Source organism: Mercenaria mercenaria, chromosome 1 (genome assembly GCF_021730395.1).
Source record: "Mercenaria mercenaria strain notata chromosome 1, MADL_Memer_1, whole genome shotgun sequence".
NCBI lineage: Eukaryota > Metazoa > Mollusca > Bivalvia > Venerida > Veneridae > Mercenaria > Mercenaria mercenaria.
Genome location: NC_069361.1, coordinates 28,754,687 through 28,768,303, shown reverse-complemented (window position 1 = coordinate 28,768,303; position 13,617 = coordinate 28,754,687). Strand labels below are relative to the sequence as shown.

General features: G+C 34.0%; 1 protein-coding gene across 3 annotated transcripts; it reads left to right on the top strand.

Annotated features, from left to right (window-relative positions):
* Positions 1 to 2,166: 2,166 nt before the first annotated feature.
* On the top strand, positions 2,167 to 10,913 carry LOC123542747 (110 kDa antigen-like). Of its 3 annotated transcripts, none has more exons than XM_053543124.1 (5): positions 2,167 to 2,291; positions 6,657 to 7,237; positions 8,219 to 8,404; positions 8,885 to 9,035; positions 10,163 to 10,913. In XM_053543124.1, the coding sequence occupies exons 2-5, from the start codon at positions 7,094 to 7,096 to the stop codon at positions 10,510 to 10,512; spliced, it is 831 nt and encodes a 276-aa protein (XP_053399099.1). In that variant the 5' UTR covers positions 2,167 to 2,291; positions 6,657 to 7,093; the 3' UTR covers positions 10,513 to 10,913. The 3 variants fall into 3 exon arrangements, with proteins under 3 accessions (XP_053399099.1, XP_045184681.2, XP_045184673.2); XM_045328746.2 differs by lacking the exon at positions 2,167 to 2,291 and adding an exon at positions 3,450 to 3,587; XM_045328738.2 differs by lacking the exon at positions 2,167 to 2,291 and adding an exon at positions 4,716 to 4,905.
* The last annotated feature ends 2,704 nt before the right edge of the window (positions 10,914 to 13,617 follow it).

Sequence of the window (13,617 nt, the reverse complement as noted above, 5' to 3'; positions counted from 1 at the left end):
TATGGATTTAAATGAACTAAGTCATAAAAAAATAGACTTAGATATCGTGTTAGAATAATTAGTTAAATGTCATATCTCAAAAAGAGATTTCGTCTTGAATAAAATCATGATTATCTTTCAGGCGCATATTATCATGTCCCTTTGTAATTTAGTTCCTCAAAACAACGACTAAGTGTATTATTTCTTAATTATTGGTATCTAGCATGCCTTATATGACAAACAGCTCACTTTCCTTATGTGAATATCTGTATTCTTTAACCTATGTCAGTGAACGGGCTATGTCCTGATGCCACAATCAATTTATTTGTGAAAACATGTCATTTCCATTTAATAAACAATATATTTCTCCACAGTACGTAGGTGAAGAACTCGTGATTTCTCAAACCATGAGGTTAAGATATCATACAACACTATACTAAATTGAAAATAAGAACCACTTATCTTTTCTATTAAGCTAATGAAATGGTCAATTAACTTATAAGAAGCAGTAACTCAAGATTTATATCATTCTGTAACCTAAAACTTTCTCGAGTACCCAAAATTACACTGGTGTCATGTATTCTTTGACAGATTGTTTTCGATTAACTGATATATGGGATACTTAAAACAGTTTGTCCTTATAAATTGGAAAGTTAGACACAAGTTGCGTTGGGAAACATGTATGATAACTGAATAGAGCAAAGTAAACATTCTACTAAAAATACTGTGTCAGATTATCTCAAATTTACAGCCGTTTTTCATTTATAGTGTATACCAATACATGTGCTATAGCTAGGTCATGTTGGCGATTTCTTTGCTAAGCAACATACAGTGTGCGCCTCGTGAATTTATACAGTCCAATTACATTACCATCAAAATTTGTAACAAACAATTACAAGGTACATATTCTTTTTTTTCCGTTTACTTTCAAGTTATTGAATAGTTTTTAAAGGTACGTCTACACTATTCAAGAAAACTTGCACAAGATATAAATCACAGCAACTTGTATAGTGTAGACAGTACATTGTGTCCCCGATTCGTGTCTTTTTGAGTGGCAGTTTCCAGATAATTTTCGGCTACAAGATCTTGTAGCGTTTAGAACTCATCCTATTTTTCTTGGATGGTAGTGCTGTCAAATGCTCTGATAAAGGGTTTTTGATGAAAAGCACCTGCCCAGTATGGCATTTTGTTTACATTTTTTGCATTAAATGTGTATTGAGATCTAATAAAACCATCATTGAATGTTTGGCTTTGATAATTTAACAATAAACATGGCAGTGTGGACAGCAAAAAAAGAAATTTTTTAATTGAATGACATGCTCAAAAGCTAAGTTTATATAATTCAATAATAAAATTATATCTAGTACTCCAGTGGAAGAGTAACATCAGCAAGTTCGGTGTTCTCAAAAAGTATTTTTACATTATCAATGAAAAAGTATTTTTACATTATCAATGATGTTTCTCACAGGGTTATATATTAACAAAATATGACTGTTTTATCATAATTATTTCCTAAAATAATATCTTTTAAATAGCTTTGTTCTTCAACTGGATATGTATCACTTCAACTAGAGTTTTTCTCAATCAATGTTTTCACTAATGATTAATTTTTAAATGTACAAATATTTGATCTTTATAAACACTTTGTACCGGTATTATTTCGGCCATCTTTTTTATTTACCTGTCAACATTTCCCTCCATTTAAAATTAATGTCTTCCAAGTTCAAGAAATATTGCAAAGCTCTAATTGCTTGTACAAGATATAAATTATCTAGTGATTTATGGGCCCTACAAGATTTTCTTGAATAGTGTAGGCGAGCCTTAAGCGATGTGAAATTCAGGGATGGGATGGAATGGTGAAGTTAACAACAGCTAATAAATGTTAAAGTGGTCCATATTAACTGCTTTCCATGTCACGAGTCTTGTAAATTATTATTATACCATACAATTACGACAAAACTTGACGGTCAATGATCTACATTTTGTATTATGTAAAACTTCTAATTTAGATTTATAACCGATGGCAAGTAAACACTTAATATCATATTACTCTTACGTTTATAGTAGTATTACATTTACTGTTTTATATGAATGATGACGTAAGTAAAAAAAAACAAAGTCAGTTACCATCAAAGTATCAAAGTAAGGTTTTAAAATGTAAACGGCTTTAAAATGTAGACATCTAGACAGATATCAAGTACATGGATACTGTGTGTTATGTTATTTTTTTAAAACATTTAAAAATAACAGCAGTTGCTCAGTATGATCATTTGATATTTACTGGAATTCAAAAATGATCTTTCGAGTTTGGGGTAAGATTAATTTGTTGTTGAAATGGCGGAGTGGATATGTTTATACGGCGGATGTGGCATTATGTAAGATACAGGTGTAATGAGAGCCGTGCCATGGGAAAACCAACATAGTGGGTGTGCGACCAGCATGGATCCAGACCAGCCTGCGCATCCGCGCAGTCTGGTCAGGCTCCATGCTGTTCGCTTTTAAAGCCTATTGGAATCGGAGAAACTGTTAGCGAACAGCATGGATCCTGACCAGACTGCGCGGATGCGCAGGCTGGTCTGGATCCATGCTGGTCGCACACCCACTATGTTGGTTTTCCCATGGCACGGCTCATATGTGCTTACATAGTTCACAAATAGTCACGCTTGCAAGAAAATGTTACCCTGACTCTAGGACTAAATCTGCTATTTGGTAAATATGGAATAGTACGCTGGATTTCAGCCAGTCGTTCACACACAATCAGTCTTGGAAGGGCATTTATTTATGCAATGGCTGTCAGTTATGTACAGACAGGCAGTCGTGGAAGGGCAATTACTTATGCAAGGGCAGCCAGTTAGCCTAACTGTACACAATCACAATTATTCATACTATATCGAAATTGAAATGTTATATTTTGACAAGATGCCAATTCTCTTAGGTTGGGAGCTAGACCAGAATATAATGTGCAAGGCTGGCATTCTTTGGTGGTCGAAGGCAAGCTTTCAAGAAAATGTTTTTCTAGTATGCGTGTAGGAGCATTTTTCGGCACATCTATGACATAAAAAAGACTCTGAAAATATATTTTCTGTGGTTATTTTTGCTAGCCAAGGTCAACTGTAGCTTTGTAGATTTGCCAGTGTCTGTAGTAATACATCAAACGTTGGTCCAAACAAGTTAACACAAACATTGAAATCATCTAAAGAATTACATGAAAGATCATTTAAGATATTTTAAAGGTTAAAATCCACTTCAATTATCGAAGACAGGTAAGTAAAATCCATTTGTAGACTGCAAGGTTGAGATTGCTGTTGTACTATTTATAATAGTCAAACAATTTAATCTAAGGAGCACAGATTATATTTTATCATTTAGTGGTCTTTAAACTGTCAAATAATCATTTGCTACCTAAGAAAGGCAAACCGTTCAGAACGAAAAGGTTGATATTTAAGGTCAATTTGGAGGTTCACGTTATCTTGTAACATCGCTTACAATATTTTATCTTTACTGTCCGTTGTTTTATAGAAATTCAATAAACCTAGCATTAGGATGTAGTTATTCATTTTTAAACTCTGCATTTGCTAAAGCTGCCTTAGGGATGACACGTCATTCATGTAAGTCTGTTTTCTTTTAATTTGCGGTTGAAGTTTTATGAAAATATAAAGTTGTCAATAATTTAAGTATAAACTAATATTTATGTGAATGATTAAGTTATTCGTCATCTTAATGTACAGGTTTTACGTGGTAATTATATTCAGAAGTTCTATTATTCCTTTATTTGGGTCATAAACGTAGCCAATTATGAAGTGCATAAGGCTAATGAGTTGTGGAACTTCTAGAAAATTGATGCTGAGAAATCATAATCTATGTTTTTCCTTTTTTTTATTTTTATTAGTACCTTTTCACCGTCATTCAACAGCCTTATCTGCTTTTCACTCTGCGATTTTACCGTCATTCAACAGCCTTATCTGCATTCTGAGGAATTTGCGATTTGTACCCAGTCATTATTTATGGAGATATGGAGAGTTAATTTTCAAGGGTTTAAATGAGCTGCATTGACTGCAGTTTTAAGCGAAAAGTAATGTATAGCAGTCTGACTACAACGCCTCCATTGTATTAGTCAGCTTTAGGTTGTTTTTGCATACTTTAGTGGGGTTTCCTTAAACCTCACTTTCCAGAGTGGAGTGTGCCTTTGTGTGCTATTTTATCCTCAAACAATGTGAAATTCCCTACGTTCATTTAAGGCGGGAAGTTGTAAGTTACTCACAAAGTCTTGCTGTTAAGAAATTCAAAAATACTGGAGTAACTGGTTAACTAACTGTTGTGTATAACTTCCATGCTGTTTGAAATTCTAAATCCAACAAACATACATTTGTACATGATTATAAAAAACAGACACTTTGCTACGGTCAGATGGACATGGCATCTGTACCTAACAAATGAGGAAGATATAGTTAAATGTTGCAAAAATAAATATTTTAGTTAAAGTTATTTAATCAGATTTAAACTTTAAAAAATGTTTTGAAAGTTAAATCAGATTAAATTCATCAACATAAGAGAGACTGAAAAGCACAACAAATTTCTTTTGAAAATACTGAATGACATTTTAAGCGATAAGCAAAATAATTGCAATGTTTTTCCCCTTTTTTTGTTTGAGGAAGGCCCTACTTGAGTTGACCCAGCAAGTCTTTGTGAGATAATCGAGATTGTCTATACTAAAAAAAAGTATCATTTTACATTCAGTTCAGGTCAAATAATTGTATCTTTATACAGTCAGTGCATTAAAGTAAATAAGAAATATAATGAACAGGTTAAAGGAAAAGTGAAGTTAATTTGTAACAAATTAATGTGATATGTAACTGTTAGGTTAGAAAAAAAGAACGTTCTTGTCTAATGATCCAAAGGACTAACTGAACGTGATATTTTCTCAAGGTAAATGTTTGGATTTCTTTACATTTTAGACACTCTATTTCATATATGAAAAAAACCGAAGAAGTCAGAGGGTTACCTTAAACTTTTGAAATTAAGAAATAAATGTACATGAACAGGACCTGCATGGATAACATCGACTTTGTTTCTTTATGTACAATTTAAATAAAGAAATAATTAGTTCTTAAAATTTGATAAGTAAGAGCTAATCAGTGAAATACATTGATAAATCAATTATTTTTCAGTCGTTTTAGGGATTGTTTTAAGTTATATTCATTTTTAAAAACAATCCACAGATTTAAAAGTTTGTACATATCCTGTAGAAACCTACAACAGATTCATCACCAAAATAACTGATTTCGATAAAAACTTGTAACATGTATTGTTAAAGATTATAGTAAACGTGCAACACAAATTTAGCTAGTAAGGTCACGTATTGTGTCTTAATCTTGGTTATCTGACTATGTATGCTCTTCAGTTAGTTTCATTTAGCTTTAGCTTTAGATTTAGTTCATTTAACTGGAGAATAATCAAGTTTTACAAGTATAAGACCATCTAGTTTGCCTTTTTAGGCAACACGGTTAACATCATAATATGGAAAATAACGTGTGAGGGTAATAGTGAAATACTTTTCTTCTATTTTTGATCTTTCTTACAATGATTTCAAGTATATACAAGAAAACTTCTTATAATGAATAATTTATGAAACTTTATAAATGATTTTTATTTCAAGCAGCCTGAACAGAACAACTAAAATATGTGTCTCAGTAGACAAGCGTGTTAAGTTTTCAGGGGAGACCAATCGGAGTCATTTTTAATAACCTACATTAAGCGAAACAACTGAAAGCTTACAAAAGATCAGACAGCAAATATGTTCTTGCTATGAATATTCAGAAGTGTCAATGATCCAGTTTTAGTAACAGTATGAAATGTACTCATTAATTAGAGTGAAGTTTTCCAACCAGCTCATTTTCAATAAATTTGGCATAGAGTGCATGTAAAAAAAAGGTAGAGAGAGAGAGAGAGAGAATGTGCTAGATAAAAAGGCAAAAAGAATATTCATTTTCTGTATTATTTCGAAAGTGTTGTAATGGTTTACTACCTTCTGCACAATATGTTTGGTTATTTATAAGGATACCTTGCAAAAATCATCAATCATCAATAAGTTTGTTCATCCGGACACTTTCACAGCATCCACATTTCTGCATTCTTGAAAGAAAAACTATTTTGCCGTATTATAAAAGAAGATGAGCTGTTTATGCTTAATTCTAATAAAATGTATGCTCTGTTCTGTTCATAAATGTTTAAATGAGTCGCTTTAAGTAAATCGCCGTAAATAATGTTGGCAAGAGGTCAAGCATGGTCGGAGCTCTATAATATATACTTAGTAACCAGGTCAGTATCCTACAGTGAAGCCAGCACTCGGGTGTTTATCAAGGAAATTATCTTAATGCATGTAGATAGAAACGGGAAATAAAAATAATTAGGAAGTACATTGATAGATATGGAAATATCAAATATTACCAGTTTGAAAATGTTTAAAGCACAAAGAACGTCGGATTAACTTTTTTCTCAGTATCTCAAGATTTTCATAAAAATACAACGTGCTTTGCCACATAAGTAACACAATTTTCATACTAAATGATCGTTCTTGTGTAAATTACAACTTGATGGTAGTTTGCTGTATGAAATATGACCGTTGTATTGTATCCGTAGCACCTTTATAATTCTAAAACATTTTACTTTACTTACAGGAGGTGAGGACTTCATTGAGCTGTCTTTGATTTATGCAGTTAAATAGGAAGAGAGAACACATAACGGTGTGTGACATATTAAATGATATGCTTTACTGATGACAGTTTTGATGGATTAATTATTTTTTAATGTACATTGTTTATTGTTCGAATTAAAAAGCAATGTGTAAAGTTATGTAACTTTCATAATTTGCAAACTGAATACTATTTACAAATGACGTACAGTTAAGTTTATCAAGAGCAAATCATTTTAAGCCTAGTTTAGCTCTAGCATAATAATCTGTTAAAGAATCTAAAAGCGCATTCAAGTCTTTCTCAAGAATGGACACTGTGGAACGGGGAGATAAAGGTATCTGAACAATCGGACAACTAGAAACGAAGTGATCTGATCGGATGAGAATATAAAATTTATAAGCAGATCCTTGGGAAGGTTGGAAATGGCGACGAAGAAAACATTGAATATTAATCCAGTATTTAACCACAAGAAGTCAATAGCGTTGGTGGACACAGCCGAGGATCTAGTGGACAGTTTAGATAATTTGTCTGTCTGTCTTAAACACATAGAGGAAAGACACGTTCAGGTAAGCTTAGCTTAATTTTTTATCAGTTTATGCACGCTTAATTACTTTGTTGGGTTTTAAGTAATGCATGGATTAAACCACATGCCTTCAACATGTAAAAGCAAACTGGATGGATTATTGATTTGACAATCCGAAAGAGTTCAACTACAATGCCAGCAATATCTTCCACTCGGTCAAAGTAACTGTCTAGAAATACATATGTGTATTGTATTATCAGCTTTAAACGTGACACATTAAGAGGGACAGTAAAAACATATTTGTTATCGACACAATACAAATGATTTTACAAGCAGCTTCCATGAAATCTTCTTTTATGCCGTGGAAGTTTAGTTTCTAAAGTGAAATTGGTCCAAAACGTTCTCTCTTCTTTTATAACTGCGCGATTTTTCGCATGGTCGCCTAAAATAAGACCAGAACCGCAAATAATTAAACTGTCAAGCTATCAAAAACATTTTATGTCACCTAGCTGCTAATGAGTAAATATGTTATATTATTAACAGAATAATCAATCTGGTGGCACAGATAAAAATGTTTTAAATGGCCGCCTTTCTTTTCAAGATTGTTGCGTGAAGTGATGCCATAGACAGCGGCAATCATTTGCTGAAATGAGACATATTATTACAGTTATTCATTGATGCAATGTAATAACATTTCTTGGTCCAATTGTGTGCGCCAGCTATGACCAAAGAAATGGTTGTATGTAGAACGATTTGGCATTATTTCAGAAGCACTGCGGGAAGTAACGAAACTTACAAATAGGTTTTGTTGGACAAAGGTAGAGTGGCGTTTGACTGACGCAGGTATAGACAACACTGCTAAAATGTTTTTTAATGTGTTAAAGTACGTAATTTTCCATTCATCAGATGTTCGACATGGTACCCAAGACGAACCATGGTAAACAGCTGGTATGCAAGAACGTCTGAAGTTATAAACGTTTTCACTACTTGTATCTAATACTTGCATCGCTAAATTTCTTTACAGAATAAATCGGAAGATTCAAAAGGAAATACAAGTTTGTACGAAAAACTGAAAGAAAATCTCGAGGTTGCACGAGATCTCACAGACACATTGAAGCGGGAAAAATGGCGATTGAGCAGACGACAGATGAGTATAGAGCTACGAATGGGAGAACTGGAAGAATACAAAACACATCTGAAACAAGATATGGTTGGTTCATCTGGCCGTCTCAGTAATGATTTATTTTCCAGCAAAGTGAATTTAATAATAAAGTCACAAAGGAAGTGAAAAAAAAAACTTTGTTCATAGGCTGAATATAAACAAAGAATTGTCAAATGTCATATTCGAGCCCACATCACAAAAGATTTATTTCAGTGACAGACATTGCTCGTTACCATGGCACTTCAAGGCCCATTGTTATTTCGTGATCAAATATTATTATGCGATTGCTATTTGATATATTGACCTACTTCTTTTCTTCTGTAAATAGGGTAATGCCGTGTGACGTCACTGTCAAGTTATGAAAAAAAGTTTTGACGGCGTTCTGCCGTGGTACGAATCAAAAGCGTTCGTTTAAAATCATATTTCCACTACCGTTCTCGTTCTTTTAATTCTGCTGTAATCTTCTTAATGTATTGACACCATAACTACATTGAAATATAAGCGAATGACAATGAAACTATATTGTAGACGGATATGGATCAGACAATGGAGTCCCTGAGCATGCGCATCATTCAACTTGAAGACGCTCTTGTTGAAGCTCAAGAATTGCAAGAGCTCACTGAAGCTGAAAGAGCAGTCACACAAAAACGTCTTGATGAATCGGAGAAAACAATTAAAGGTATCACAAGCAAGCTTCTGCAATACTGCTCGAGACTGAAATGTAGACCTCTTTTTCCTGTTAAATAAATCAGGTTAATTTTGCAATCCCTTATTGAAATGTTACAGTTTGCCGCGAAAACATGCCGTGTTCATGTCGTTAATTACATGTGAACATGTCGCAAAGTCTTGATGAAATTGATACACTGATCGCGAAACGTTCCTTTGCTGTTCACTTGTTTTATGCAAATTAGATTTGCTATGAACAGATCTGTGAACTTCCCGGGAACAGATATGCTGCGAATTCTTGTGAACAAGTTGCTGCAAACTTCCCGCGAACAAGTTGTTGCGATATCACACGAACATGTTGCTGCAAACTTCCCGCGAACAAGTTGTTGCGAACATCCCACGAACAGGTTGCTTCCAAAATCCGCGAACAGGTTTCTGCAAACATCCCGCGAGCAAGCTAATTACCTAGAGAAACCCTGAAAGGAATTGCCTGCATGCTAGTTGTTAAAGTAAGCAGATCAGGAGGAATTATGACTTTAAATTTATTCTAGAACCTTACTGAAACGGCGACACATTCAAATTACTTATGTCACATTTTTGCATATCATGATACCTATGTACATGTTTGGAAAAGTCTTGAGAAACCTTTAAAGGTTTAGGTAATGAAAACGCCACCTAAATTAGATTAAATGATGATTATGTTTCGTACAATTTGGAGTCTTATATATCATTTAAATTGAATTTTTTCATGTTACAGTTTTGAATAGTCTCCCTCAAATAATCATCAGATAACGCTTTGAAGTTTAAACGGGGTCGTATATTAATCGTCTAGTCTCTGCAAATGCCCCCCCCCCCCCCCCCCCACCCTACTGACCAAATACCACCAGCTCTAAAACACAAATTTATTTTTCAGTATTAGCATTAACAATGTGTATTTTAACCTCTCAACAAAGACCTCTCGTAAACAAAGACAACTTTCTGACTTTATATAAAGTTTTCGCTGAACTTGTCACTATAATAGTGTTTTGAGACTTTATCAGAAATAAAAGATGATGAAACTATGCAAAAATGTCTTATACACTAATATCGTCTTCGTATTGATTGATTACTATGATAACATAAACATTATTCCCGTTTCAGAGTATGAAGACAAAGAAGCAAAGATGATAGAGGAAATTCGCCAACTTAAACTTGAAAGGAAGGACACTGTTTTAAAAAGACAGCATAATGAACTGGCCGATAGGGTTGAAATTCTCACGCTGGAAAATAAGAGCCTTAAAGATCTTATACGTGAAAAAGAGGAAACTGAACAACAAACAGAGACAACTGCTGACAGTGTAACTGATATTTCTAAAATAAATGGACAGAAAGAATCAGAAAACACAGTGACAGAAAATAGCAAATGTGACGACAATATAGAAGATCATAATGAGCAGAAATCTCCATGTGCACCAGTAATTACACAATCTACAGAGATAGCGTATGTCTGAATGGACGAAAAACTGCCACAAAACTTTGAAAAACTCTTCCATTTATGGTCCAGTTCAGTTTTATTTATTTAATGTTTTCAGCTGCATGTTTTTACCTTTAGTTCTGAACTAACATTTTACATTCGTTTTAACTGTTTAATTATTCTTAATCATTACTTCACAGAACAGATTAAGTGGAAAAAAAGATTCGAAGTTGCTGGAGAATAAGAAACATGTTTGAGTTATCAAATAATTTGTGCAATACGATCAAAGAGAATGTAAGAATCATACAAATAGCTCGAGTCAGTCCTGCTGCTCCAGTCCGTTTAACTCGAACGAGATCTGTATCACTGTATTCGAGTTTTGAAATATTTATTTCACATTTAGTGTTGGGATATTTGATAATAAACGGTACTCTCGACTGACGGAAGGACGTTGAAGGAATTTATTCTCGGCGAGATTTGAACTCGCCATATTCGTGTTAGGAGTTAGACTTTTTTTCCATACTTTTTCTAAGATATTAAAGGAGGTTTATCAGATTCTGGTTAATCAAATTTCAGCAACTGACCATTTACACTCATAAACGTCAAAGATTTGTGTTGAATATTACTCATTTAGCCACACAAGTTGTAAGTATGCAAATTTGTAAAGTCATTATCATCTCCCTTTGTTCAGCAACCAAGATTGATTGGAAATATATGAACACTTTTTAAAAAGTCTTAACAATTGATTTAATTTTGTTATGCTGCACTTTTTTTACGTACGTTAAATTTCTAACAGAATGTACGCGAACTGAAACATGTCATGAAGAGTTGCTTAAATGTGACTGACTAGCTTTAAATTTTGAAATGTTTGAAACGGATACAGATGTTTTGATCTTTAATACATCTGCCGTTTAGATCTTACATGTCGTGTACATGTTTATATGCGACTAACTGTCATGTAGTGGAAACATTAATTTTAAAGTAAATCTAGAGCTCATAGACACCCAGAGGCGTGAGATAGAACTTTTTAACAAGGTTAAAAAGTCTGCTTATGAGATTTACGGTTTCCATTTGGTTTCAGCTCTATACATTTTTTTCAGAAGGACGGATTGCAATGAAACATGGTATATAGGTAGTTTGCATAAAAACGGAATTTGAGATTGCTAATGACGTCTCTAGAATGAATGTGTAGGTCAGTGTAACTATAAATAGACAAAATAGGTTTCCGCTCATTAACTTGCATTTATGTATAGAAATTAAAGTAAGTCTTTTAGTCCGCTCAGTTCGTAACAGGAAATGCCAAAATACTTCAAAAATGGGAAAAGCACCAAATTTGGCACAGTTTTTTTTTATTAAAGCATAAAGTATATTTTTTTTCATGGGACCCATTTGATATCTGCCAAGATGGCTAATACGGCGGCCATTTTCCAAAATGGCCGCCAAAACTCAATATTTACACTATAAGATTCTAATGAATTTGAATCAAAAGCAAAGAATAACAATTTAAGTGATGTTACTCTCTTTTTGTTTCCATGGTTACAGCTAAAACATAGCCTTTAAATTCAGTTTAATATTATCATAGCGAAAACTTAGTTATTTTTTCATATTTTAAAGAGATTATTTTTTATTCCATCCGACAACATATTAAAACATTGTTGTTATTCCAGCAACACCAGTATTTAGCCAGAGCTTATGGGTTGCCCCCGTATGCCTGTCATTACGTCAGCCATGCGAAGTGGGATACTGCAATAACTTTAAAACTACAACAAATTTTTTCATGATACGTGGCCCATGGATAGATGGTAATATGGAGAATGCCAACATCATTTGAATTTATTCCTATGGCAACAAATTTTGTTGCTATGGCATCAAATAGTCCACGAATATGACAAAAAAGTGTCATCCTGCGAATTTTCAAAAGTAAGAGATTGTTTCTTGAAAACTTGTATATAGATAGGAGTAGCTTACTATTTTATTTTCTCCATTTGTAATCCTTTCATCCGTCTGTATGTCTGTCCATCATTCGCAAATGGTGTTAGTTAACTTGCATAAAGCAGTGCAGAGCATTTCAGCACTTTTGACAAATTACTTCTTCCTCGACAGCCTTTATCTAGGTTGTACATGCACTTGAAGAGCTACTGGCACGAGACTGGTGCTTGAGGCAAAAACTACCAGAAAGGTTCAAATTTATCAAAGATACCTCTGATTAGCCTTATTTATCTTGACTTAGAATCTTAGGAAATGAATAGAATACCTGACCCCATATGTGCCCGACCTGCACCTCTTTTAGAATGTTCAAGAGGTGTAGCAGACGATGCAGGAATGCACACTATTGCTCTACTTTTTGTGTGAACAGATGGTTGATCAGCCACTTGACATGTTTTGTTGTAAAGTAGAGTATAAAAACGACTCTATCGTAGGCATTTAAGTTGGGCCCAATAAAGCAAGATCTTAGAATGATGCTGTGAAATTAAAGAAACTGGTCAAAATATCCCAGATTTTCATTGCCTCGTGCACAGAAAGCCCATGTCTTGTTACAACATGTGAAGGCAAAGCCTCACTCAAAGCTTTCATGAAATACCCAGAAAAGTGCTCTCATTTCTTCACATTTAGAAATCGATGAAACTGTTATTTCATGTAGAAAAGGGGAATGTAGTTGATATGTCAAAATAATATTTTCTTTGGACAAATAATAATTGCTAGTACCCATGGCAATAAATGTGACGTCATCCGGCCCACTTTTGTCTAATTTCCTTTACTGCATTAGCTTAATCATTATTTGCCACGGATTTTTTATGCCCCCGAAGGGAGGCATAATAGTTTTCAACTGTCCGTCCGTTCGTTAGTTCGTAACAAAGTTAACTTTTTGCATGAAGGCAACGTTAACTTTTTGCATGAAGGCACTTTACTCGCGAACCACTGCACCCAGGACCTTCAAACTTCACATGCTAATAGTACTTATTGAGTACACGACCCCTATTGACTTTGGGGTCACCAGGTCAAAGGTCAAGGTCACCAGGTCAAAGGTCATGGCGCTGCGGGGCATTTGTCACCATTAGTGACAGCTCTTGTTTCAGTCTACATGTTCTTAAATCAGGTGAATATTTATGTAAAATGTGTTATGCCAAAAAAAGTCAAATTA

Excerpts from the sequence above, each read along its gene's own strand:
- LOC123542747 (XM_053543124.1), top strand. The coding sequence starts at position 7,094 with ATGGCGACGAAGAAAACATTGAATATTAATCCAGTATTTAACCACAAG. Across the intron at positions 7,238-8,218 it reads TAGAGGAAAGACACGTTCAG|AATAAATCGGAAGATTCAAA; the intron begins GTAAGCTTAGCT and ends ATTTCTTTACAG. Across the intron at positions 9,036-10,162 it reads ATCGGAGAAAACAATTAAAG|AGTATGAAGACAAAGAAGCA; the intron begins GTATCACAAGCA and ends TTCCCGTTTCAG.